A 27004-nucleotide genomic window follows, 5' to 3' on the forward strand; every position below is an offset into this window, starting at 1 on the left:
TAAGACATTAAACTTCCTGCTTTTTATTAAATATCTGCTTTTTAATAAATTATTATCCAAACCAGAAAGAACACAGAGGGTCATAACATACACTTGAGCATAAGATATTTGTGCTGAGCACACAGGTCACCTCCACGGCTCCTGAAGCATCATTCATCTATTCTGGGTCTGCTTTGACTCTGCTGAGGCCTATCAGAAAGTTTCTGTCCCGGCAGCCTGAAGTAAAAGTGACAAGGAGTGAGCCCATCCAACCCCTCTAGCCCAGGACCCTGCCTGCTGGCTGGAAGGCCAAGATGGCCTCTCTGCATCCTGGAGCAGGGATGGCAGGTTCCGCCATTAGCCCCAGGCAAGGGGTCAGGGAGAGGTACTGGGGGCAGAAGTATCCTTCAGGAAGCTGGTGAGGGAGCTCCAGGAGTATGGTCCCTTAGCTGGATGGTCAGGGAGCCAGACGTCTCAGGGCGGCTTGCAGGGACTTCCTCAGAAAAGTGGTGTTGAGCTCTAGGGCTGTGGCCAGGCCCAGCCTCTGGATTTCAGTGATCTGGGGAGAAGGAAGAATAATTATCAGGACTCCAGCAGCTGATCCTTCCCTTTCCCCTCTGCCTCGGGGCACTATTTAGGAAGGAGAGAGGAATCTAGGACACCAGGACAATGGAGGAGATATCTAAACCCATTATTCTACTATGATTAAGTAAGTTTTCGGGTTCAAGTGAACCAGGGGTCAGATGTTAAGTGTACAACTTACTAAGTCAGCCACATTTAAAAAAAAACGTTCATATATTTATTTTTGAGAGTGTGTGCATGCACATGCACCCAAGCAGGGAAGGGACAAAGAGGGAGACAGGAAACAGAAAATCTGACAGTGCAGAGCCTGATGCAGGGCTCAAACTCAGGAACGGAAATCATGACCTGAGCCAAAATCAAAGAGTCCGATGCGTAATTGAGTGAGCAACCCAGGCGCCCCCCCCCCCAAGTCGGCCATGTTAATAACAGTTGACAATTATTGGGTGCTTTCTATGTAGGAACACTTTATAACCATGACTTCATAAAATCTGTACAACCCTATTTTACTAAAAAAAAGGTTTTTTTTTTTAATGTTTATTTATTTTGAGGGAGAGAGACACGGAGTGTGAGCAGGGGAGGGGCAGAGAGAGGGAGACACAGAATCTGAAGCAGACTCCAGGCTCTGAGCTGTCAGCACAGAGCCTGATTCAGGGCTCGAACTCATGAGCTGTGAGATCATGACCTTGAGCCGAAGTCAGACGCTTAACCGACTGAACCACCCAGGTGCCCCCCTCCTATTTTACAGAATAGAAAACTGAGGGTCAGAGATACTCCATTGTGACTGCCACATTCCTTCTGGGCCAGTATTTCTTCCCTGATCTGTTGCTACAACCTCCTGACAGATCTCTGCCCTGTCTTCTCTTGAATCCCCACTCCTTACAGATGTCCGAGGCTTCTTTATAAAATGTACATCTGACCAAGACACTCCAGCTGAAAGCGCTGGGATAACTACTGATGCCTCACATTCGAGGACCTTCTTCCAGGATCTACATAGGGTCTTCGGTGGATCCAGGAGCCTCCTGAAATTGTGCATAAGATGTGTGTTCATGGTTTCATTTTTCTGAGAGGATCTATAGCTTTCATCAAATCATCGGATGGGCCTGTGACTCCCCCAAAAAGGTAAAGAGCCAACAGCCAAGGATGCCTGGCCTTCAAGATAACTCCATGCTCCTCATCAAATCCTACAGCATCCTCCATAAGATGCTAGCATGGCCTCGCAATGTGAGTCTCAATTTCCTCATCTATAAAATGGAGCTAATAATGGTACCTTCTTATTGGGCTAACACATGGAATAAACTAGCAAGTTAGCATAAGCAAAGGGCTTAGAACAGTGCCTGAGACAGAGCAGGGGCTATGCAATATTAGCTCTCAGTATTTTAACTCTAGCCTTGAACCTCACCCCAACTACCATCTGCTCTCACGTTTTTAGGCCTCAGCTACAGCAAACTACCTGTAGACCCCTTGGACACTCACTGCTTAAACTGTTTCCTTTGCCTGAAATGCCCTTTCCTCAGTCTTGGCCCCTGACCACCATTTACCCTTTCAGAGTTGAGAAGCCTGTCCCAATTCCCAACCACAAGCAGGGTTTAGTTGCACCCCACTTCCTCTGCCACCCAATGCCCGGCACCCACACCTCTCACCTGGCACCTACCAGATATTACAGTGATCTGGTTATCATCTCTCTCCTGCCTCACTAGCCTGGCACTGGTGGAGAGTGTCAAGTCAAGGACAGGGACTGCGTCATGGTCACTATTCATTCCCCAGTGCCCCATATAACATCTGGCCCACAGCGGTGTTACTGGGATGAATGAACTCCTAAGCAGTCTCATTCCCCAGTCTTAGGCTTGAACTCATAGTTTCCCTGGCTAACACTCAGGGTGTCTTCCCCAGCAAACACTAGACATACACCCTCGTGGCACACTCAGAGCAGCGGGACCAGCCCTCATGGCCCTACTGATACTCACATTGGCCTGATACTTGGTCATCACTGTCAGCATGAGCTTGGCATAGGCCACGGACGTGGCGGCTGCTGGCCCCTCTTTACAGAGCTTCTCAATCAACACACTGAACTTCTCAGGGGTCATCTCCACCTGCACACATTGGGAGATGGGACAGAACAAGAAAGGGCCCCGGATTTAAATCCCAATTCCACCACTTCCTAACTAAGTAACCCCGGGAAGGTCACTTAACCACACGAAGCCTCAGTTTCTGCATCTGTAAAATGCGGTTCATGATATCTAATCCTAAAGATGGCGAAAAGGATTAAATGAGATAATGCACATAAAGCCTGGCACATAGGTCTTGGCCTGGCTTGGTGGTTTAAGGTATAAAGGAGTGAGGAGTCCCAAGGGGTACTGCCAGCATAGTAACAATAGCTCTCCTTAATAATAATGTAATCGAGGGGCGCCTGGGTGGCTCAGTCGGTTAAGGGTCCGACTTCGGCTCAGGTCATGATCTCACGGTCCGTGGGTTCGAGCCCCGCGTCCGGCTCTGTGCTGACGGCTGAGCCTGGAGCCTGTTTCAGATTCTGTGTCTACCTCTCTCTCTGCCCCTCCCTTGCTCATGTTCTGTCTCTGTCTCAAAAATAAATAAAACATTAAAAAAAAAATTAAAAAAAAAAAAATAATGTAATCGATATTTATTATGTATCAGGCACTGTTCTGAGCACTTTACACCAATTATCGATTTCAACCTCACCCCAACCTTGGGTGTCATCACTTCCATTTTGTAGATGGGGAGACTGAGGCATAAAGAGGTCAGGTCTACTACCTAAGTTATAAAAAATGAGGTAGAACTTCAGGTAGTGATATGGAAAAATTGCCAAAATATACTGTCAGGTTAAAAAAGCAAAGTACAGAGAACTGAGCTTGGTGTGTTACCATCTATGTAAAAAGCAAGGAAAAAGTGAACTTAAACACACGTCCTTATACAGAAAAACCCTCTGGGAGGGTTCCCCTGGAACTAGTAACACTGACTATCCCTGGAGAGGGGACCTGGATGGCTGGGGGAACATTTTTCACCATATCCTTTGGGCTTTACAATTTTTGAACAAATGAATCTATAACCTATTCAAAAATAAAATTAAATTTATACACAAACACATCAAAAAGTCCCTCCCCAAGGCCACACGACTAGTAAGAGGCAGAGCTAGGACTTACCAGGCAGTCAGCTCTCTGCTACCAGCCTTTCCGGCCCCAGGACTCCCTTACCGTCAGGGGGCACCTGTTCTGCTTGCCCCTCCACCACTGGAGGGATCAGAAACCCGGGAGCCCCACGCCCGGCCACAGCATTGCAGCACTTCTCGGTCCACCCCTCCCCAGGGCAGCCTGCTCACCTGCCGTTCCAGGAGTGACTGCAACACCAGGAACGTCTTCTCTTTCCAGGGCAGCTCCAAGATCTGTCTGCAAAAAGCACAGGCTCCAGTGAGACCGGCCCAAGCCTGGGAATCCATTGCTCCTACCCCAAGGCAGTGCCAGGCACTGGAGACAGCTAAGATCCCCAGCCAACCAAGGAAGTACTCAGAGCCCCCGATGCTGGCAGCCATTCAGTAGCCAGCCCATACTCGGTGCTGGGAAGACTACAGCCCAAGACTCCTGGAAGGGATGGTGAAGGATTTGGCGTGAGGTGTACAAAGGTTCCCTGAAAAATAAGCAGGAGTGGAGAGAGCATCCCAGGTACCAAAGGTGAGGGTGAGCCAAGGATGCAGTGAGATGATACCTATGAAGGCTTTCTAGAGAAGGCGGCATGCCCTGCAGAGCACAGGGAAAAAGTAGACCACAGTGGGGGCCACTCTACTGTGCTTCCTGTTCTACCGCACAGTCCTCTGCTTGCATGCACGGGCAGTGCATCACATGGAAACAGTGTGGCTTCGTGGGTAGACGGTCTTGAGTCAGATCCCAGGCTTTATCCCTGGCTGGCTGTGTGACCTCTGACCACGTCCCTTAACTACTCTGAGCTTCAGTTTTTCCAACTCTAAGGCAGCAACAGCACCTACCTCACAGGACGGCATGAAGACTGAGATAATGAACCTAAAGCACAGACAATGTACTCGATAAGTGGTGGCGGACGTTGTTTTTCAGGCCGCCCCCTTCTCATGTTACAGTTAGCGTTTTACATTTCACATTAGTGTCCAATGGGGTTGTAGCTCCCCATTGTTTCTACATGTCTGGATTGTGACTCCCCAGTTTTAATACCCAAACCAAACACCAATTTAATAACAATCTTTGAGCACTTACTAGGGGCCAAATACTGTGCGGAGGTCTATGTGCATTACCACATTTGATATCTAGAAAAAATCCCACGGAGCGAATATCATCCCCATTTTTTTATATGAGGAAACAGGCTCACAGAGATGGAATAACCTGTCTGGATTCACCAAGGCAAGGCTGAGATTTGAAATCCTGTCTGTCTGACCCCAGAGCCAGTGCTCTTAACCACTGTGCCAACTACACTGTGCACTACTCAGGAGCAGGGACCCCAGCCTCTTCTCTACCTTCTACAAGGTACCCAGAATGGAAGACTGAAACCCTGGCCTTGGGAAGGTTCACAGGATGGCAACTGGCACATGCCCACGGGAGGGAGGACAGGCCAGGCAACAGCGAGAGGGGCATCAGCTGTGCAGTTGCCAGTCTTTCAGGCACAGGGCCTGGTACCCAGCCAGCTCCAACTCCGGAATGCCGGGAGCCAGCCTGGCCAGTGGGAGCGGGTGGGGGCAGCACGGAGGCCTGTACACTTACCCCAGCATTAGAACCTGCGTGTCTGGCTCCAGGGCCTCGTCCTTCATAAGGCAGCAGAGTAACTCTGTTTGAGCTGGACCTGGGTAGAGGATAGCAGAACAAGGGAAGTCTGGGAGGAAATGGTAGGAGAGGATGGAACAGGATGCCTGGCGCATTACAGGGGGGCATCGTCAGGGAAGCAGCAGGTAACCTTACCGACTGAATACACAACTGCCAGGGCCACCCTGGAGTGAAGGGTGCTGGGAACAGAGAGGGAAGAACTACCGGGCCGGGGCTCATTCCAGAATTACCAGTTCCTGGGGCCTGGAGCACGGGGCCAAGAAGGGTTCTGCAGACAGGATAAGCATACTTGGCACAGAAGGAGGTCAGGGCAGTCACGAGCAGGCGGGAGGCCGAGGAAGTCAGGGACAGAATCTACAGCCAGTGGGGAGGAAAATATTAATTAATTCATTTCTTCTTCCCTGTAATAAATGCTTATCAGACATATTTCAGATGGTGATAGACGTTACAAAGAAAAAACAAAAATTCTTTTATTTAGAACTCACATGGGAAGACAAAAAGTTCCCTTCCCCAGCTCCCAAATCCCTTCAGCTTCTGGAAGGGTCTGGGGCCCACAAGGGAGGAATGCGATGCCATGTGGAGAGATGGCCTGGAGGTCCATGCTCTTTCTGTGCCCCAGGCTGCCTTGGGAACCCCTTCTCCCAAGCACACTCTTCTGCGGGCTCACATTCTCTCCCCCACTGTCCCCAGCATGCCAAGTGTATCCCAATGCACCTACCCGTCTTAGAAAGAGGCTCTTGGTCAGAATGGTAGCATTGCTGAGGCTAAGGTCTGGTGAAAGGGACAGAAGCCAGGTGCAGAACTGCAGGAGAGCTGTGTCCGAAAGCTGCAGGAGCTGCAGCTGGGCACACAGCAGTTCCATCTGCCAAGTAGGAGGGAAACATAGACACTCGGTCTGTCTCTGCTAGGCAGTCTCAAGCCAACTGGGCAGCAGAATGGGTGGGGCAAGGACACTCCAAGGTAAGGTAAGGCAGGGAGAGCTGCCCTATGGTGAGGGTCCAAGGGCTAAAAGGAAGCACACGGTGACCCCTGCCCAAGAGACCAAAAACCCAATAAAATCCCCTCCCCAAATTCCCACACGAGGCAAGGAAACACAGATGTAAGTAGAAAAAGGCTGGGGACATATCCTCAGGCCAGGCCGTCTTCCTGGACTCACCTGGCTTGGACTGCATTCGTGGAGAAGCTGTAGCTCAACTGGAGGGACACCCTCCAAGCCCTGGAAAGGCAAATCCCATGTTAGGGCTGGCAGAGCCCTTGGTGACAAGTCAGAGACCACCCCTTTGTCTGGCACAGTGGGTGGGTGAGGACCCTGGATGCTACCAGAGGAGAGGGACTGCTCTGGGGTTAGATGACATATCTGGACTTGGGTCAAGAAGAGCCCCTGCGGCTCTTCAGACCTTCACCTCAGACCTTCACCCTGACCCTCATTGTCCAAACAGCCTGTGCTCTCCTGGGCGTGGCTGAAATCCAGGCAGAAGGTGGAAGAAGGGCAATGGTGAGCAGGGGTCAGTTACCTCCCCGAAGGTCTTGAGCAGCTGCTGCAGCCTGGGAACCTGGTCCTGCAGAGGAGAACCTGATCACTGCTGAGTCCCTACCAGCACAGTGTGGCCCCAAGCCCAGCCCTAGCTCCCTCTCCAGAGAAGGCCCTGGGTCAGTGGGAGCTAGGGGGCAAAGATGATTTACGAAGACCAAGAACACAAAGCCTAACCTTGAAAAGTACTTAAGAACTCAAAGTAGACAAGGCCCATGGAAATCCAGCTGTCTAGATTGACCTCTCTGCACCCACCCTAATGGGGGTAAGACCCAGGCCTTGGGTCGGGAGGACAGGCCGAACACGGCACAGTCAGTCCCACGCCCTCTCCGTAGGATAGCTCTGGAGCTTCTCTTCTTGCTTGGCACCCTTTAACCTCACATTGTACATCATTAGGCCAAAGGTTCCCCACCTCCAGTAACTCCCCTCCTACCTCATCCTCAGAAGCTGTGGAGCAGAGATTATATTCCCTTAACCCGACCCTCCTACCCCTTGCTCCATGGACCACAGTTATCCCAGTTGGGAAATGGTCTCCCAACCAGCTTTGACCCTGGATAAACCCCCCACTCCTGGAGGATCCCTCTAAAGCCAGCCTCCCCACCCTAGTACCTGGATAGCTTTGGGCAGCTCCAAATTCTCAGCTAGGCCCTTGGCATCCTCCAGACTCTGACCAGCCACACTGGGCTCAGCCTGGACAGGCTGGTTCTTAATGGGCAATGTGCCTCCTCCATCTGCCAGGGATTCCAAAGATTCAGGTTCGTGTTTCTCCTCCTTGTGACCTTCTTCCTCCCTTTCCAAATATCGGAACCTTTTGGGGGCCCTCTCCCCCTCAGGTCTGGCAGGCTCTTCCTCTGGCCCCTTTCTGCGTTTCCCAGGCCAATGGGGGTCCTCGTCCTCCTTGTCCTCCTTTTCTTCCTCTCCAGGATCCGGAGTCTGGAGCAACTTCAGCCTCCTGCCTCCCTGGCCCAGCTGCCTACACAGGCCTTGGAGCTGTCTCTGGCAGCTTTTAGACAATGGGGATGCTCCCGCAGTCGATACCCCAATGTCTAGATCCCTTCGCAGCAATTCCCCCAGGGCCCGGAGCCAGGTGTCAGGGTCAGGGCTTTGGTCTTGCTGTGCAATCTGCAGCACAGAGAGCAGTCCGCTTTCAGGCAGCGACGGCCAAACAGCCATCAGCAGGGACATCAGGTTCCTCTGGCATAACTGAGGCAATCGCAGCAGCAGTGGCTTCCTGGGGAGCAGGAGGACAAGCAGTCAAGAGCATCTTCCTGGAAGGAGCACAGGACAGACTGCATAGAGCTACAGGGTAGATGGCAATGGACAGACAGGGTAACTAGGAGGCAGTACCTGCGAGTCAGTATGGATGGAGGGGGACAGCATGACAGTCATTCAACAAGCATTTATCGAGCGTGTATTTTACGATGTTGTTAAATCAGCTTAAGTTCATTTTACTATTACTAAACAGCCAAAATTTCTCTGAACAATTCAATATTTTTTAAATTGAGCATGTATTCATGTATTCTATGCTAGGCTCTGCTCTTTGACATCTCCTAGTTCAGCTCAAAAATTCACGTTGAAACCTACTCTACAAAAGATCTATGCTTGTTTTACAAAAAAAAAAAAGTCCCTTCCCAAACTTTACATAAAAATAATACCCCAGGGGTGCCTGGCTGACTCAGTCAGTAGAGCATGTGACTCTTTTTTAATTTTGTAAAATGATTTATTTATTTAAGTCTACACCCAATATGGGGGGGGCTCAAACTCAAGACCCTAAGATCAAGAGTCACATGCTCCACCAACTGAGCCAGCCAGGCACCCCTAGAGTGTGTGATTCTTGATCTCAGGGTCATGAGTTCAAGCCCCAGGTTGGGCACAGAGCTTACTAAAAAGATAAATAAAATTAGGGCACTTGGGTGGCTCAGTCGGTTAAGCGGCCGACTTCGGCCCAGGTCATGATCTCGCGGTCCATGAGTTCGAGCCCCGCGTCGGGCTCTGTGCTGACAGCTCAGAGCCTGGGGCCTGTTTCAGATTCTGTGTCTCCCTCTCTCTGACCCTCCCCCATTCATGCTTTGTCTCTCTCTGTCTCAAAAATAAATAAACGTTAAAAAAAAAATTAAAAAAAAAAAAGATAAATAAAATTAAACAAACAAAAAGAATGTGCTGTGGGATGGACCAAGGCCCAAAGTAAAATAATAACACTCTAGGATGCTGTGCAGTGCTTATTCTGCAGCCCTGTGCTCTCCTTGGCAATCCCCTGGAACTCTCAAGGTTACATCAGTCTAGCTGTGACATTCCTTTCACCCAGCTGAGTTCCTGAGAGGCACAGGCAGTGTCTCCTTCCTCCATGTCCCAGTACCCAGCAGAGCATCAGCCCACATCAGGCACTTGGTACACACTTTACTGAATGAATTAACTCTCAGAATTAAGTGTCCAGACATCGGCAAGGACTACTGTGGACAGAGCAGTGTAGCCATCTGTAATGCTGTAAAGGCACGAATCCAGATGCTGTGAGACCCGAGTCTTACTGGTGTGGCAAGTCATGGGTACACCAAGCCCACCTGCCATCACGCCTCTAATCCTCTCTATGGGACTTTGCAGGGCTGCTTATCATCATACACAAGGGGCACCTGGGATGAGTGAAAGAGAAAAAAATCTGACTTTTATTTCTTTGTGAAAACCAACCACTTAAGTGAGAGAGAAAACTAAAGTAAAAGTTAAAAAGATGATCAATTTGGGGTACCTGGGTGGCTCAGTCAGTTAAGCCTCCGACTTGGCTCAGGTCATGATCTCATGGTTCGTGGGTCCTCTGAGCCCTGGGTCGGGCTCTGTGCTGACAGCTCAGAGCCTGGAGCCTGCTTCAGATTCTGTGTCTCCCTCTCTCTGTGCCCCTCCCCTGGCTCATGCTCTGCCTCTCTCTCTCAAAAATAAATAAGCATTAAAAAAAATAAAAAAAAAAAAATATGGTCAATTTGTGGTAGAGGATGATTAGGAGTACAGAGGTGGGGGAGACCCTATTCTAACTTCAAGGACTTTTAACTCTTGTGTGTGCACGAACCCCCTTATCAAAATAAGTGTTAAATGCACAAAATAAAATACATGAGATTATGAAAGAAACCAATTATAGTGAAGTAAAGTTGTACCCAGAGACCCTAGATTAAGTCCCCTCCTCTTATTCTGTCTGGAAAAAGCCAGACAGCTGGACAAACATTTCTATGACCTCCAATTTGGGGATGCAGAAAGTCCTCCTGAGCCATTTCTTGAAAAAAAATTCAAAGTGGGGTGTGGGAAGCCAGTATTAGAATTTACATTTCTACTTACCTAAAACATAAGAAGTTAGTTATCATAAATATTTAAGGTATGGAATGGCCCTTCACCTTCCAGTCTCCAGCCCAATTTTGAGGGAGGGGTATCCAAGTGTGCAGAGCCCCCTAGAGGCTGAAGGCAGCACCTCAGTCACTTTTTAAATTTTTCTGTGTACTTTAATTATGATAATTAAAGGAATTTATGGATACGGTATTGTTTTTTAACAACACCAACCTCACTAAATGGACACACAACTTATAAGGATGACTGAAAAGAAACTGAATGCCAGTAAATGACGCACACCAAATAAGAAAATGGCAGAGCTGACCCTTCTCCTAGCAGAAATTGTCACATTAAAAAAAATTAAAAAAAAAAGTTCAAAGTCATACCAAAGACTATAATTATCAAAAACACCATCCTTAAGAAAAGTGATTTTGCCCTAGAATGTACACTGTGCTTTGAAAATTCGACATTATAAAGCCATTCCAACAGATGGTCCGTTTTCTCACCACGTTTTAAATGTCTATTTTTGTATACTTTATAATGTGCGCTACTTTTTTTTAAGTTTTATTTATTTATTTGGGGGTGGGGCAGAGAGAGAGGGTGAGAATCCCAAGCAGGCTCCACCAAGTCAGCACAGAGCCGGACCAGGGGCTGGATCCCATAAACCATGGGACCATGACTTGAGTCCAATTCAAGAGTCAAAGGCTCAACTGACTGAGCCACCCAGGCACCCCTTGGGCATTATTTTTCCACTTGTGTACACTTTGTTATAGGTAGGCATGCGTTCCATTTCTTTAGAGATGGGAATCTGCGAACAGAATCTATTTGAGCCCAGTGTCGTCTTTTTTTTTTATTTTTATTTTTTAAATATTTATTTTTCAGAGAGAGAGAGAGAGAGAGAGAGAGAGAGAGAGAGAGACGGAACGTGAGCAGGGGAGGGGCAGAAAGAGAGGGAGACACAGAATCCGAAGTAGGCTCCAGGCTCTGAATCGTCAGCACAGAGCCCGAGGTGGGGCTCGCACTCATGAACCACCAGGAGCTCATGACCTGACCTGAGCCAAAGTGGGACACTGAACCAAACTGAGCCACCCAGGCGCCCCCGGCCCACTGGCTTCTAATTACTCATTTACACTCAGCGGAAGGCGGGTGTCTTCCAGACAGGTTCGCGGCTCCGGCCCGGCACCCAGAAGGTTCTCAATAAAGGTCTGTTGGATGCTCCTCCCTATAGGGTGCGCGGCAGGGACGCCCGGCTGAGGGGAACCAATTAACCGCTCCGGGATTCGGTCTCTTCATCTAGAAAAGTGGGCGGCGCCAGCCCCTGCCTCACACGACCGTGGAGAAATGCCGCGCCCCACAACCAGACGACTTACAGCTCAAGGCGACAGTCCGGGCCCTCCACGACGGGTTCCTCCTGGCACAGCGCCTCGAGGACGTGGCCCCAGCCGAAGGGCTCCCCGCCGCGACTGCCCAGCGCCCGCAGCAGGCCCAGGCCGCGCCGCGCTCCATCCGGCCCGGCCTGCAGCGCCTGCAGCAGGAGCCGGGCAGGGGCATCCAGCTGCGCCCAGGGCGCCGACCCCGAGCCCTCAGGCAGGGCGGGTGCAGCCTCCGAGGCTGCCATGCCTGGAACCCGGGTGCTGCGCCAGCTGCCGATCTGGTTCCTGACCTCAGCCTCGACAACTGGGGAAAGGGAGCAGGACCCCAGCGCCTGCCCCGACGCCGCGGAGAGTGTCCTCCCGCACCTGCCACACTCCGCGCTCGGAGACGCACACTGAGCACCACCAGCCGGTGAGATTCGCGCCCAGTGTTAGAAAGGTACCGAGCGGGGTGTGGGTAGGGGCGGGGCCGGACGTGGAGCGAGCGGCCAGGGTAGGCCGGAAGGGGCGGGGCTAGCAATGATCCCGGCCAGAGAGTCTGGGAACGGAGTAAGGGGGCGGGAGGAAGGCCCCGCGAGATCCGCGGATGGGGCGGGGCCGCGGTGAGGGCAGGGCCACAATGTGGGAATTCGCTTGTAGCTTGTAGGAGGTGTCCTGCCGGAGATAGTGGAGTGGGGCGGGGCTTGGTGAAGGGGTGGATCTTTGCCTGTGATCTACACCTTCCTTCCTCCACACTTCCTGAAGTAGTTGGGCGGGAGGTGGGGGTGCTGAGTGGATGTGAGGGATGTGAGGGTGTTGTTCTGTTTTTGTTTTTTTTTTTTCAATGTTTATTTTTGAGGGAGTCAGAGCGGGAGCAAGGGAGGGGCAGAGAGAGCGGGAGACACAGAATCCGAAGAGGCTTCGGGCTGCCCCCAATGCGGGACTCGAACCCACGAACCATGAGATCATGACCCGAAGTGCGTCGCTTAACTGACTGAGCCACCTAGGCGCCCCAGAAATCCTGTTGTTCTTCAGGATCCAAGTATCATTTAATTTTATCTGATGTCCATGTTATGTGTAGATCACAAACTGCGATAGGATTTGGTCACCATTTACCAACCTGCCTTGAAGTCACCTCTTCCACAGGCCATCAACTGCCATCATTAAGGTTTCAGTCCTCTGGAAATATTTGATGCACAACTATCCCTCAGAATGGGGTGGTAGTAAAACCCAACACTATATGGCCAAAGGCCTTGCTGTGAACTTCCTCACAAAGTCCAAGAAGCCCACTTGCTCTGGTTGTTTACAAGGAGCAGGGAGTGGCTCCACCTCCCAAGGTTCCAGTTTTAAGGAAATTTGCTGGAGGAGGCAGACTTCTACTGAAGTAGCAGGCTAGGAGGAATCACTACAGAGGATAAGAATAGAGAGGGGAGAAGAGCTCCACAGCACCCCACAAACCCCACTTTGGGTTCCAGTTTACCATTCTCCCAGCTTCTGCAGTCACACACACATCCATTCATTCAATCAATCTTTGCTGAGCACCTGAGGCTGGGGTTTCAGGGAACAAAACAAACACCTCATTGTTGCTGACACTCCAGTGAGGAGAGACAACTAATAAGTAAACAGTAGAATGTTTGATTGTGGTGAGTGCTTTCAAGAAGAATATAGCAGGGAAGCAGGGGTGGGGGAGGTGAATTTAAATAGGTAGGCAGGCAAGATGAACCTGAAGAAGTTAAGGGAGCAAGTCAGGTAGAGAGATCTGTGGGGAGACATCTCATGCAGAGGGAGCAGCACATGCAAAGGCCCTGAGGCATAAGCATGACTGGAGCAGAATGTACTTGGAGAGTAATCAGAGAAGAGATCAGAGAGATAACTGGGCCAGGTCTTCTGAGGCCTTGAGATCAGAAAGAGGTCTTCAGTTTTCACTCTAAGTAGTATGGTAAGCATAGGAATATTTGGTTTGTTTAAGTAGTCTCTACACCCAATGCAGAGCTTGAACTCATGGCCTTGAGATCAAGAGTTGCACATTCTACCACCTGAGCTGGCCAGGTGGGCATGGTAGTGGTATGGTAAGCCATAGGAATATTTTGAGCTGGATCTGATTTTCATTGGAGCCAAACTTTGTTTTTTCCAAAATAATTTCAAGGGAGCTGTTGGGAAAGACTAAGGAGTATCTCTCAGATAGTGACTGCTTTGCAGACACCACATTAGCAGAAGTTTTGTGCAGACATCTCTGTCTCAGGTTAGCTGTTCTAACTTCATAAGAGATGTTTTCAGTCTTCAAATGACCAGCTGTTGGGAGGACAGGCCCTGACAAGTAGCGGGTAGGGTCAGGAATGCTAAATAGCCTTCAGTGACTTGCCAATCCTCAACTACCAGCTTTACCCTCTGGTGGTGGCTCTGGCTCATGCCCACCAAGGTCTGCATTCTAGCCACTGGGAAGGAGAATGGAGGGGAAAGTTCTGAGAGTGGTTAAACAACCCAGGGGGATCCTGGAGACCCTTTCATGGGATTCTGATGTCATTACTATTTTTATAATACTAAGTTGTTATTAATTTTCTTTTCCACTCTCGTATTCTTATGAGCATAAAATGAAGTTTTCCAGAGGCTGACAGGTGATATTGCAACAGAATGAATGCAGAACCACCCCCCTTGGTTTAGGGGGAGGGTATCCGGGCTATGAGCAGACACTTTTTAGATACTAGCAGTAATGGCTTAGATGCATTTTATTGGTTTTCTTTCAGAATCCTACAAAAAGCAAAGTTAAAAACCAAGTCCCTGGCAAGAAAGTGAACACCTCCTCTTTCCCAAGAGCCCCCCACCTCTCCCCCTGTTCCCTAGCTGGGTCAGTACTTGTTTCATGGGCATGGAGGGCTTGCTACTTTCATCCCCCACCAAGTCCCAAAAGGGGAAAGACCTACCACCTAGCAACCCCCTGCCCCTCAGCCCCATCCCCCACATGTTGATCCTGGTCACAGAAAGCCAAGGTAAGAATTATTGCGATCCAGTAAGAGTTCTGAACCCCAGAAGGCCATGGCCAGGGCACAGTCCATGAAGAATGCTTCGTCCTCCTGCTCGGTGCCCTCTTGGAACCCTGTTGGGCCTAGTACCTGGGAGTAGAGAAAGAAATCAATGAAAACCCATCACCTTCAACCCAATTGCCCCAGGAACAAGAGAATCAAGGCTGACACATAAGGCTGAGCAGGTTGTACATAGCACAAAGATGCCCCATCTAAGCAGGCACCATTATCCTTATGGACATCGTGTATAGGTCTTATATTTATCACAGACATTTATTGTAAACAGGGCAAGCAGCCTCCCTGTCCCACATTCCTGCTGTTACCACCTCACTCCCAGAGGTCAGCTGCATACTCTCAGTCCAGGGAGAATCAGAGGTCAGGGCTTTATCCGGTAGCTGGTGCAGATAAATACAATCAGACTTGAAGGGGCAGCGGCCATTCCCCTGCATGAAGAACCGACATCGGATCTGGCTATGAGAGGACAGAAGGAGAGAAGACCATTACTTCAAGCCCTGTTGCCCCAGGAACAAGGAGCACTGAAGGCTGACGCGTAAGGCCGGGTAGGTTGTACGCAGCACAAAGGCACCACTTGTACGCAGTCACCACTGGCATCATGGTGTAGATTTTACATTTATTACAACTATTTTCCAGCAGATGGCAGTAAAGTGTCTTAAGGGGGGGTGCCTTTCTCTAAGTCTCCACAAAGTTCATTTGGGCTAGCTGGGCATCTCTTTTCCTTCTTTGAACTAAGTTTCAACAATACCACCAAGAAAAGATAATCCTAAAATGTGTCTCTGTAACCAACTTAAAACAATGTCCTGTTCTGAGGAGTGGGCTTATGATTTGGCAATTGCTAGCTCATGAAATGAAATTGATGCCCTTTCTCTTCTTCCTCCTCCTATTTACTCAAACCTGGCGACAGAACCCCCTCCATCTGGATAGCCTACAAAAACCCCACATGCAACCTATCTACATTTCCCATCAGCTTCCTTCTCTTCACCCTCATGGGACAGTGACAGTCCTGGGACCACCTATGCTGAAAGTATTAGGCCTCTTAAATCTTCCTTCTAACCTCATGGTCACTTGGCCACTTCCTCTCAATACCCCCCATTCCTTCCAGTATGCACTAGGAGTCAGAATGCTTGGCTTCAAACCCCACTTTCTCACTTAAGTCATACAGACCATGCCTCAGTGTCTTCTTCTGCAGCATGAGGATCTTAGGATGCCCTACTTCACAGAGTTTATAATGTGCAAAGTCTGTCATATATAATAAACCCTTCATCTACATCATCTCCTATCCTACCTGGGCCTGGGTGCTCCCTTTTGGCTTAGACAACTTCTAAAGACTCCTGACTGGTACCCCAGATGCCAATATCTCCTCACTTTGACCTGTCTCTGCCTGGAGTGCTCTCACTTTTCTCCTCCAGAGGAGCCCCCTCCTCCAACCCACAGCTCAAATACTTCCTCCTCTGTGAGACTCACCCAAGAGCTTTTCCCCACTTTGTTGAGTCAGCTGTTATAGTTCACAGCAAAATCCGGTGCCTTCTCAACAAGGTCGAATGTGTCACAGGTAGAGACAAGACCTTCTTTTTTGATCCCACCCTTTATCCAAATAGACTTTGCATATGTAGCATATAATAAGCCCTTTGGGAAGGTGAAATTAAGAACCTGGAATTGTAGTTAATTCCAGATCTGGATGTATGCCCACCCTCCACAAGAGATTAAAACCTACTGACTTTTTCCCTGTCTCCAAGGGCTGCCTTTTGGTCTCTTTCTCAGAGACCCCATGTTTTCAAAGATCATCTACACAAACAGCATTCATATCAATTTATCTCCTTGCTTAAAAAAAAAAAATCAGAAGTAAAAGCCAAGGAGGGTTTCTCATTGCACTGAGAAAAACAGTTACCCTGCATTGACCTTGACCTTGAGCCAGGCTGGAAGGCTTGATCTGCTGTCTCGGTCACTCATCATTATTTATTGGGCTTTCTGAAATAGTGGAAATAGCTCACATCCTATCAATAGCTGCCATCTCTATCATTCTGAACTTCTGGGATTTGGGGGATCCCAGGCTGGGAACCACGGCTGAGCCAGAATGGAGCAGAGGCTGTCTTCTCCTCTTCCCTAACCTGGGTCATGGTCCCCCTGCCAGCCTCACCTGGTCCGAGCCTTGAAGTTCCTGATGAGTTGCTCCTTCTCAGCCCCCTCGCTCACCCAGAATTTGTGGGGGATGATGTAGCTGGAATGGACACGGCACTGGGGACAGGCCCTGCCAAGGCGGGGTGGGAGAACAGTCACAAGCCCTCACCTCTCTGAGGCGTCTCCCTCCCTCCCTCCCAGGCTCCTCCTGACACTGACTTGATGACAGCCAGCGGGAAGTTCTGTTGGCTTTTCCGCCAGGTGCGCAGGCAGCCCAGGCAGTGGGCGTGGGTGCAGTTGGGTAGGATGCCGAAGATCCGCTCAGCCTCTGGCTTGTCCCACACCTTGTCCATGCAGATGCCACACACGACGTCCCGACTGTCCTGCTCCCTCTGCAGCCACACACAGGGTCAGGGCACATCCATGTCTACCCCCTCCCCCGACGCATACACACTGCCATCCCCAATACAGCCCAGGGACCATACAGCCCTCCTCCAGCTGGCCCGGGCATCTCAGAGGTCCAGCATGGCATCCTCTGCCACTGCCCCTCCCCCGCTACCTGCTGCAGCTCCAGGCCCAGGCTCTGAAGTGGGGCCATGAGCTCCCGGACAGGGTCTGACTTAGGCTGAGGCTCCTGGGAGTAACAGTGATCGTCGTCAGCAGCTGTTGGGGAAAACTGGATCCATTCATTCATTTACTCATTCGTGTAACATCTGCTGAGTGTCTGCTGCACATAGAGCTCTATGGGCACACAAAGTCTTGCCCCCAAGTAACTGGGAATCCAGTCAGAAGCGTAGGTCTCTAATACACCATTTACAGCTATGCTGTCCTATACAGCAGCCGCTGGCCACATGTGGCTATTGAGCACCTGAAATGCAGCTACTCTGAACTGAGATTTTGAAGCTTAGTACCAGAAAGGACTCTAAAATATTCCATTAATAACTTTTTATATTGATTACATGTTGGGATGATTTTGGATATATGTTTTTTGATATATTGGGTTAAATAAAATATAATATTAAAATTAAATTTCACCTGTTGCTTTTTACTTTTTGAATGTGGCTCCTAGAAAAATGTAAATTTCAGGGGCACCTGGGTGGCTCAGTCAGTTAAGCATCTGACTCTTGATTTCAGCTCAGGTCATGATCTCATGATTCGTGAGTGTGAGCCCTGCATCAGGCTCTGAACTGACAGCACAGAGCCTGCTTGGGATCCTCTCTCTCTCTCTCTGCCTCTCCCTCTCTCTCTAAATAAACATTAAAAAAAATTTTAATGAAAAAATGTAGATTGCATATGTGAATTACAACCACTTTAGAAAACAGCTGGGCACGTCCTGAAAATATTAAACATGGAGTTACCACGCGATCCAGCAATTCTACTCCTAGGTATATAGCAAAGAAATGAGATACACGTCCACACAAAAACTTGTATACGTGCACGCTTACAGCAACATTATTCATAATAGTCAAAAAACAAAACAACCCAAAGGTCCATCAACTGACGAATTAATAAAACAAAATGTAGTATTTTCATATAACAGAATAGCATTTGAGCATAAAAAGGAATGAAGTACCAATTCGTGCTACAACATGGATGAACCCAGAAAATGTGATGCTAAGTCAAAGAAGCCAGACACGAAGGGCCATATAGTGGGATTCCATTTATATGAAGTGTCCAGAACAGGCAAATCCATAGAGACAGAAAGTAGACTGGCGGTTTCTAGGGGCAGGGAGGAGTGGGGGAGAGGGAGTGGTTGGCTCATGGGTTTCCTTTTGGGGTGAGGAAAATCTTCTAAAATTAGATAGTGGTAATGTTTGTAGAACTCTGAATATACTATATCAATTCTTTTTTTTAAATGTTTTATTTGAGAGAGAGAGAGAGAGAGAGAGAGAGAGATATCAAGCAGAGAAGGGGCAGAGAGAGAAGGAGAGAGAATCCCAAGCAGGCAGAGCCTGATGCAGGGCTCGATCCCACGAACTGTGATTATGACCTGAGCCAAGATCAAGAGTTGGTTGCTTAACCAACTGAGCCACCCAGGCATCCCTGAATATACTATATTACATTGGATTGTATACTTTAAACTGGTGAATTTGTGAATTATATCTCACTAAAGCTGTTAAATTATATAGGTGACTTGTGTTCCAGCTGGACAGCACTGAATTAGAATAATTTAAAAAATAACTGCTAATATTTAGTGTTTACTCTGTGCCAGGTACTGTGTGCTAAGCACATCACATTTATGAATTCACTGCACCCTCACAAGACCTGAGACAGGTACTGTTATCACTGAGGACACGGAGGTCCAGAGAGGTTAAGTGACTTATTCAAGCCCACACAGCTACTAAGTGGCAGAGCCGGCATTTGAGACTAGGTGGTTTGACTCCTCAGGCACCATGAAATTCTGCTTCTAGCACACAGACAACAACAGAGCTGGAGGTAAGTTTCCCTCTAGCTGGGAATCTTGAGGTGGGAAAGAGGTAAAAGGAGATATAAACCTTGCTCAGAGACAGCACAGGAACCCTGGTCTCAGATCCCACTTGTGCCCCCCTGCAGGGCCCCTGATGACTCACATGGTGGTGACGGGGACTTCCAGGAACTGCCATCAACCTCCTCCGCCTTGCTGGCCAACCCCACCAGGCCAGGCTCCATACCCCAGCAGGCCCCCGGCCAGTCCCAACCCACAGCCACAGAGGGCAGGTAGGTGGGCTCGGAGCCCCTGCGGGTCAGCCCCAGCCGGGGTCTTGGCAGGGTGACACGTGGCTCCGAGTGGCGCCGGCCCCATTCCAGGTGGCCAGGGGGCTGAGGGTGCTGATAGCTGCAGTGGGAAAGAGAAGAGTGAGGAGACACGGCTAGATCCGCCAGGGCTCAGAGCTAGGTCAGCCTAGAAGTTGGAACTGAGAGGGGAGAGGAGGCTTTGGGAAGATGCGTGGTCCATGAAGGGATGATCCTTCCTGTGTCCCCCACCCTATTCCTTATTTGAGGACAAGGGCTGCTTACCTGCATTGATCTCCGTGGAAGCAGAAGCCTCTCTGGAAGTATCTGCAGACCTGGGACACCTTTCTGTCTTGAGCGATGTAGCAGCTCAACCCCCAGTGACAGGCCCCTCGGGCGAATGTCCTAAGAGATTGTCTGAGTCATGCTCAACCTCGTTTTAGTTCCTGCCTTTGTAATCCTTAGAGAGAGAGGCTGTAGGATAGCTGAACACAGGCTCTGGAGTTGGTCCTGTGTTCAAATCCTGCCCCTTCTAGGGAGCCCTGGGTGGGTAACTCAAACTTTCCTAAAGCTTGGTTTCCTCACTCTTAAAAAAAGAGGGCACCTGGGTGGCTTCATCAGTTAAGCATCTGACTCTTGATTTCAGCTCAGTTTGTGATTTCACAGTTCATGAGATTGAGCCCCGTGATGACAGCATGGAGCCTGCTTGGGATTCTGTCTTTCTGCCTCTCCCCTGCCTGTGCTTCCTCTCCCTCTCTTTCAAAACAAACAAATAAACAAACAAACAAACAAACAAACAAAAAGAGTTAACAATGCCTCTTTGTTACCTCAGAGTTGTTGCAAAGTTTTTGTTTTTGTTTTTTTTTTTAACATTTATTCATTTTTGAGAGACAGAGACAGAGCATGAGCAGGGGAGGGGCAGAGAGAGAAGGAGACACAGAATCCGAAGCGGGCTCTAGGCTCTGAGCTGTCAGCACAGACCCCAAAATGGGACTTGAACCTACAGAGTGTGAGATCATGTCCTGAAGTCAGATGCTTCACCGACTGAGCCACCCAGGCACCCTGCAAGGGGTTTTTTTTGTTTTGTTTTTTAAGGTTTTGCACAAGGCACTTAGTGAGTGTTCAGTAAATCATAGTGATTACTATTCTGTCCTCCAAGTACAGAGTCTTGTAGGTTCTGGAATCAGAACTCTGGGTTCAAATTCTGCTACTAGGACCAGCTTCATGGGCATGGATATTTAGTCACACAGGGGCCCGACACTTGCTTTAATGATCTGCTGTTGCCCACCTGAAATGATTAAATTTTTTAACAAGGGCCGTGATGTTCATTTTGAATGGGGGCCCACAGATTACACAGCCTGTTCTGCCTGATACCGCTACTTCTTGGTTGCTTGAGCTTGGACAGCCTTTTTATGCCTCAGTTTCTTCACTTGTAAAATGGCGATAATATTTGTACATTGACATGAGGGATGTCAAATGTAAATGAGATAATATATGTGAGACACCTGGCCTATAGCAAGCCCTCAATAAAATAATAGCTGTTGTCTTCCTCATCATCACTATTACAGGGGCTTTTGAGGGTCAAGGTGGGAGATGGAGAAGGGAAGGAGGAGGCTGGGTTTGTTAAGAATCTACCACATGTTCAGGCCTGGGCCAGGGCTCTGGGACAGCGGTCCACTTTTGTCATGTGCTTCCTTGCCTGGAGGGCGAATGAGGCCACACATGAGGTGGGCAGGGCATCAGGGATGGGGACAGAGGCTTTATTCTAGTCCCAAGAGAACACAGATTGCCAACCTGAGCTAAGGGTCTGCCATAGACTGGTGGGCACCACTCCCTCAAGAATGTCCAATGGTGAGAGGCCCCAGCAGAGAAGTAGGCCAAGGGAAAAAAAGATGGGCAACAGGACTTGTTGGTGAGGGTTCCAGATTGTGGGGCACGTGGTCCTTCATATTCAACGATGGTGTGGAACTCCTGGATGAGGAACCTGCCTATGGAGCTCCTGCTGAGGTGACAGAGCACACAACCAAGAAACCAGGGCCAGGACTAGCAGGAGGAGAGTGGGTACTCACCTCAGACACAACAACTCAGGGGATGCCAAAAAAACAAACAAACTAACAAACAAACAAACAAAAAACCTCACCAATAAAAGAAATCATATTTTAAAGATCAAAATTAACGCAAAAAAAAATCTACACTGGACAAATATCAAACTTTTAAACAAAGAGAGGGTTCAACGCCACACAAGCTATTTGCCTCCCCGGCCCCGCAAGAACACAAGTAACCAGGACAAACACAGACCGTGAAAAGGGCTCAGACAGAAACAAATGGCTGGCAAGGTGGGCACTCGACAGGGTGGTCAGGGAAGGCCTTTGAGTGTAATGTAAGATCACTAAACAGTACTTTTTGATGAGAATACTATGTAATTTTTGCCATTTAATTCAGAGGAAATGCAAAGAATTCAGTGCCCCAGCAGAACAAATCACCTTTCATTCCCATCCATTTATTTATGTGAACAAGATTTCATAGTGCTTCCATTTACAAAAACTGAAAATAGAAACTGATGTTGGGGCACCTGGGTCGGTCAGTCATTTTAGCATCTGACTTCAACTCAGGTCATGATCTTGGGTTTGTGGGTTCAAGCCCCATATTGGGCTCTGTGCTGACAACTCAGAGCCTGGAGATTGCTTCAGATTCTGTGTGTCTCTCTCTCTCTCTCTGCTCCTCTCCTGTTCACACTCTCTCTCTCAAAAATAAATAAACATTTAAAAAATTAAAAAAAAAAAGAAATTGATGTTGAACGTTGGCTTATTCTAGCAATAAGTAATATTTATATCCATGGATACATGAGCTTTCTGGGGAGCAGAAAAAAAAAAGCAACTGTTCCATCTACCTCAGGAGAAAATTTTCTAAAGAAAATTCTTTGTTATTTAGTAATTAACTGTTCAGGTTATTTGGATCAGTTGAGTACTACCAATAACTAAATCCAGAAAAAAAATTAATTTTGTTTCACAAGTATCTTTGTTGCAGAAACATATAATATTGTGATCAGCAAAAGACAGCATCTGAGAATAAAAATATGTTAGGATAAAATTTTGGGGGAAAGTGAAATGGAGGAGGCATGCAAGGAGAAAAGGGAATTATGTAAAACTCTAAGAGCCTGTATATATATTTTTTTCTCTTTTTTTTTCTTTCTTTTTTTTTTTTTCTTTTTTTAGATGGATGACATTGGATACATGGAAAGAAGAATGGACTTATTCACATCTACCCGCTTACCTGCCATTACTGGTCTGCCTACACAGCAAGTGTAGGACCCAAAGCAAGCAGGATTCAGATTTCTACCCAGAGCTACAGCCTGCCCCAGCCCAGTGCTCTGTGGTGCCTTGTAATCATCCTCACTGCCTGGCTTGGAAAAAATGAGAAGCTGCTACAGGAAGATTGAGGGCAAGTTCTTGTGGGCTGAGGGCTTTGAACACATCCCTCAAAATATTGCCTGAAGGGCCAGCCTTGGAAAGGAAAGATTCAGAAATGACAAAATGCATTTGATTTAGTGATGTAACTTGTCTCTAAAAACATCTTTTAAAAATAGCTTCTGGAATTTTTTAAAAAGTAATTGTTTTATTTTAAAATGGGACTATTTGTAATACTTTAGAGACGATCATCTTTTGCAACAATTCACATTACCACGTAAACCAGTAGGTAACGTGAAGTGTGGAGGGGACATGCGGTTGTCCAAATTTCTTTTAGGAGGTTTGTGGAAGATGCCTGGTCTGCTCTGTTTTTGCTCCCAATTACCATGTCGGGGGAGTAAACACGAAAAGACTGGGTTGGGGTAGGGACCAGACCAGTAGGTGACAACCAAAGTTCAGCAGGGCTGAGGATGGGGGAGGTGGAAAAGAAGAGTCACCATGGAAGGGGGGTGATCCTAGAGCAAGAGCCAGTAACCCTCAGAGAAAGGGTTTGCAGGTCTCCTCTTCAACAATGGAAGCCTCCAGAAGGAGAGATGTGCTAGGAAAACTTTGCCTTTCCCTAAAGACCACCAATGAGGCCAACTTCCAGGACTGCCAAAACAGGGGCCACCAAACTAACTCCTGAGAGGCTCGGTGACCGGAGGTCTCCAAGCACGTCCACGGGGGGCTCAGCCCCTTGGATGAGGCACAAGAAAAGGGGCTAGGGGCTTTGTGATCAAAGCCACATTTGAGTAACTCTTCCTTCTATATTTTCTTAAAGCCATGTTGTGTATTGCTTACTGTATGTGAACGTATTAAAGGCTCTGGTAAGCCCCGCAAAGGAACCTATTTGATTTAACCCAGCATTGCTTAAACCTATTTTTATCGTTAATTGTTTAGGCCCTCCACCCCCACACTCTTAACGTACTGATGAAACACATTTTGTTTTTGGAAATGTCAAATTAGTTCATTGAATCCTCAAAACAAGCCTTAAAGTCAGGAGTCATTTTTTTGTTTTGTTTTGTTTTCAAAAGCTGAGGCTCAGAGAAGTAAAGTAACTGGCCTGGGCCCCGGAACAAGAGCCAGGACCCAGGTGCCCTCATTCAGCCCAATCATCCTCTAAGTAAACAAGATTGACTTGTCAGGGGTGAGGTCTGCCGGCTTTGGGAAATTTCTCAAGTCAAGGTCTGAGGTCAAGGAGGAGGGACAGAGCAGCAGGAGATCATAGGTAATCCAGGCCTGGGGAGGCAGCCAAAGGGCCTTGATGTTTGGGGTGCTGGAGCCTTGGACCCCTGAGTAGTGAGCCTGGGGAATCAGGACTGCACTGTGGGGGGCTGGGTACAGGAGGAGGGACTGAGGAATTTAGGGTTGGGTATGGTACAGGGGGAGGTGGAGTCTGCCAGATGAGCCCTCTGACTGGGGTTTTTAGAACTGAGGGCCCAAACTTAGTCTAGGCTGTCACCTTTCTGGCCCTGTCCAAAGCTCAGGAAGGAACAATTGATAATCTTCTTCAGTAAACATCTGTGCCTTCCTCTTGCTACCTAGCTGCCTTTCTTCCCAGCCTGGGAAAACCACTTCCCTCTGAGACCCTAAGATCTACAAGTATCCCATCCTTACCCAAATTTCAGTTCTCTCTGGGGGAACTGAGCTCTTCAAACTGTTGGTAAAATGAAGTTAGGCTAAGGTATGAATGTTTGAGTCAGCATGCCCCAGAGAATGACTCTCTAATGGTGTAATGTTCAACCTGATATGTTTCCATTTAAATGTTTATGAACACCTGGCTTCATGCTAAATTCTGGGGCTAGAGAAGTGACCAGGGCATTGGATCCCACCCACAGGGAGATACTTGGTATTCCTGGGCAGAGAAACCTTTGCTGGATGGAAGAGAAAGAAGGCAAGTGGGGAATACCTGTTCTAAATGATCAGACCTGAGCTAGCCCTGACTCAGCTGTGCAGCCTTGGTGTGCCTTTTCTCCTCTCTGGTCTCAGTCTCCTCCTCTGGACAATGAGGGCATGGGAAATGATCTCTAGACCCTTCTAACATTGGGGTGGGGCAAGGAAACCCCTCCTCCCCCTGATGCACCCCAAATTCTTAGAGATTGGGCTTTCAAAGGCCAGGCCAAACCTCAAAGACTTTTCTCCCACCTTCCCCATGTACCCTGAGGCCCATACCCCTACCTGCATGGACGCTGGGAGTAGGGGCTGCTCTCTTTACCATGGCCGCTGCCATCTGACTCTGTGGGGTCCATTCCAGCTGTAGCCACTAGTGAACGTCAAGCAGGCCTGCTCCAATGCTCCTTTATCCCGCCCTCTCCAGGCCGGGCCCAAAGGAGGAGGGGCTCCACAGCCAGGCCTGCCCCTTCCCTTGGCCGCAGGCCTGCAGGAAGGAGAGATGGAGGGCAGAGGCAGGATGGCTGGGAGGCTCTGGCGTTGAACTGCCCAGTCCAGGCTCCAGGATGTGGGTGGGGTGGGGCGCGAGGACCTTCAGGGATGCCTAGGTGATTACTGAAGGAAACTGGTGAATGGGTTAAAACTTTAAGGGTCCAGGAAGGCAGGATAACTTGGGAGGAGATATAAGGACCTGGGACCCAGGGCCAAAGTTCTCAGAGGCTCGAGTCTTGGGGCTGAGGAACTAACTTGTGGTATCTGAGGGAAGTTTATAATAGAGGAGGCCAGAGGGGGGCCTCCCCCAACTCCAGGCTACATAAACTCCACAGGTGGAGATGAGGTTGGTGGAGAAATCAGAGGGTGGGCTGGGAGGCTTGGGAGCCTTCGGGAGATGGTGTGAGCCAGGCATGGGGTACAGGGAGGCCTGTTCCAGAGGGGCCGTGTACTAGACAGATCCAAGAGACTCTGGGGACCTGCCTCCAAGACCAAGATGTTCTTTCTAGAAAAAGTCACCGTGGCCTGGTCTGTTTGCCCTTGAAGCCAGTTTGCTATCCTGATCGTAAGAAATTAGAACAGTGTTGGTGCCTCAGAAAGGGCTCCCATGAGAGGTGGCCAGGAGGGGGCTTGCCCAAGGCTTTATTCAAGGAGGACACCTCGAATTGGATGATACTAAATCCGCCAAGCAGAGCCTCCCTCTTGGGCAGCATAAAGCCCTGGTGTATTCAAAAGCTTGTAGTGGGGGGAGAGCAATGGGCTGGGCCCATTGAGGATGGGGAGATAGGGCAAGGGAGACCATGAGCTTTAAGAGTCTTTCCCTTCCCATTCTATTTCTTTTATTTTTTAAAGTAATCTCTACACCCAACGTGGGGCTCAGACTCACAACCCCAAGATCAAGAATTGCATGCTCCACTGACTGAGCCAGCCAGGCACCCTCTGGTTCTATTTCTCTTTTCTTTCTTTCTTTCTTTCTTTCTTTCTTTCTTTCTTTCTTTCTTTCTTTCTTTCTTTCTTTCTTTTCTTTCTTCTTTTTTAATTTTTAAATGTTTGCTTGTTTTTGAGAGAGAGAGAGAGAAAGTGGGAGTGGGGGAGGGGCAGAAGATCCAAAGCGGGCTCTGCTCTGACAGCAGTGAACCCAACATGGGGTTCAAATTCATGAACCATGAGATCATGACCTAAGCTGAAGTCGGACACCCAACTGACTGAGCCACCCAGGTGCCCCTGGTTCTATTTCTAATACCCCCTCAAGTCCCATCTAATACCCCCTTAACTCCTCCAGAGCCCCTGTTGTCTCCGCTAGACTGCACTGCCCTGGGTGGAAGAGAAGTTTAAAAAGACCAAATGAGAGGAATTCACTTAAAAGGTAAAGCAGAGGGGTGCCTGGACGGCTCAGTTGGTTGAGCATCTGACTGTTGATTTTGGCTCAGGTCACAATCTCACGGTTCATGGGTTCAGGCCCCACTGAGAGTGCAGAGCCTGCTTGAGATTCTCTCTCTCCCTTCTCTCTGCCCTTCCCCTGCTCTCTCACTCAAATAAGTAAACACTTTTTATAAAGTTAAAGGAGAAGTTTTAAAATTAAATTTAAACAACTTCTTATATCTATCAGTAAATTGAGACCATAGACTGGGAAACCAATAATCTTGGACATCTTTGTTATTTCTTTTACTTTTGCTGGATCAAAATTATTTATAAGGCCACTGCTTTAACCACTGAGCTATGGAGCCCGTTTTGGATCAAAATTATTATTTTTTTTAAGTTT

General features: G+C 48.6%; 2 protein-coding genes and 2 long non-coding RNA genes across 7 annotated transcripts; 2 read left to right on the top strand and 2 right to left on the bottom strand.

Moving 5' to 3' along the window:
- Window positions 1-11982, bottom strand: FANCE (FA complementation group E). Of its 2 annotated transcripts, none has more exons than XM_019456864.2 (10): window positions 11565-11982; window positions 7498-8119; window positions 6872-6916; window positions 6514-6573; window positions 6076-6219; window positions 5588-5711; window positions 5298-5376; window positions 3896-3962; window positions 2526-2651; window positions 1-538 (listed from the first exon to the last, which is right to left on the bottom strand). In XM_019456864.2, the coding sequence occupies exons 1-10, from the start codon at window positions 11810-11812 to the stop codon at window positions 437-439; spliced, it is 1617 nt and encodes a 538-aa protein (XP_019312409.2). In that variant the 5' UTR covers window positions 11813-11982; the 3' UTR covers window positions 1-436. The 2 variants fall into 2 exon arrangements, with proteins under 2 accessions (XP_019312409.2, XP_019312411.2); XM_019456866.2 differs by having other exon boundaries at window positions 7498-8156; window positions 11565-11658.
- Window positions 11904-23705, top strand: LOC109271502 (uncharacterized). 2 transcript variants are annotated; one of them, XR_002081987.2, is made up of 3 exons: window positions 11904-12006; window positions 19256-19399; window positions 22630-23705. It is a non-coding gene; the product is annotated as an uncharacterized LOC109271502 (long non-coding RNA). The 2 variants fall into 2 exon arrangements; XR_002081988.2 differs by lacking the exon at window positions 11904-12006 and adding an exon at window positions 19060-19138.
- On the top strand, window positions 12422-19032 carry LOC128777744 (uncharacterized). Its single transcript, XR_008423096.1, has 3 exons — window positions 12422-12588; window positions 14291-15126; window positions 18915-19032. It is a non-coding gene; the product is annotated as an uncharacterized LOC128777744 (long non-coding RNA).
- LOC109271498 (E3 ubiquitin-protein ligase makorin-1-like) lies at window positions 14519-25212 on the bottom strand. 2 transcript variants are annotated; one of them, XM_019456867.2, is made up of 8 exons: window positions 25039-25212; window positions 19700-19819; window positions 19273-19517; window positions 17262-17365; window positions 16922-17094; window positions 16722-16832; window positions 14893-15037; window positions 14519-14656 (listed from the first exon to the last, which is right to left on the bottom strand). In XM_019456867.2, the coding sequence occupies exons 1-8, from the start codon at window positions 25107-25109 to the stop codon at window positions 14519-14521; spliced, it is 1107 nt and encodes a 368-aa protein (XP_019312412.2). In that variant the 5' UTR covers window positions 25110-25212. The 2 variants fall into 2 exon arrangements, with proteins under 2 accessions (XP_019312412.2, XP_053761079.1); XM_053905104.1 differs by having other exon boundaries at window positions 14541-14656; window positions 14919-15037.
- Between the last annotated feature and the right edge of the window lie 1792 nt (window positions 25213-27004).

This window comes from Panthera pardus, unplaced genomic scaffold, assembly GCF_024362965.1.
Source record: "Panthera pardus isolate Hobbes unplaced genomic scaffold, ASM2436296v1 HiC_scaffold_17, whole genome shotgun sequence".
Classification (NCBI taxonomy): domain Eukaryota; kingdom Metazoa; phylum Chordata; class Mammalia; order Carnivora; family Felidae; genus Panthera; species Panthera pardus.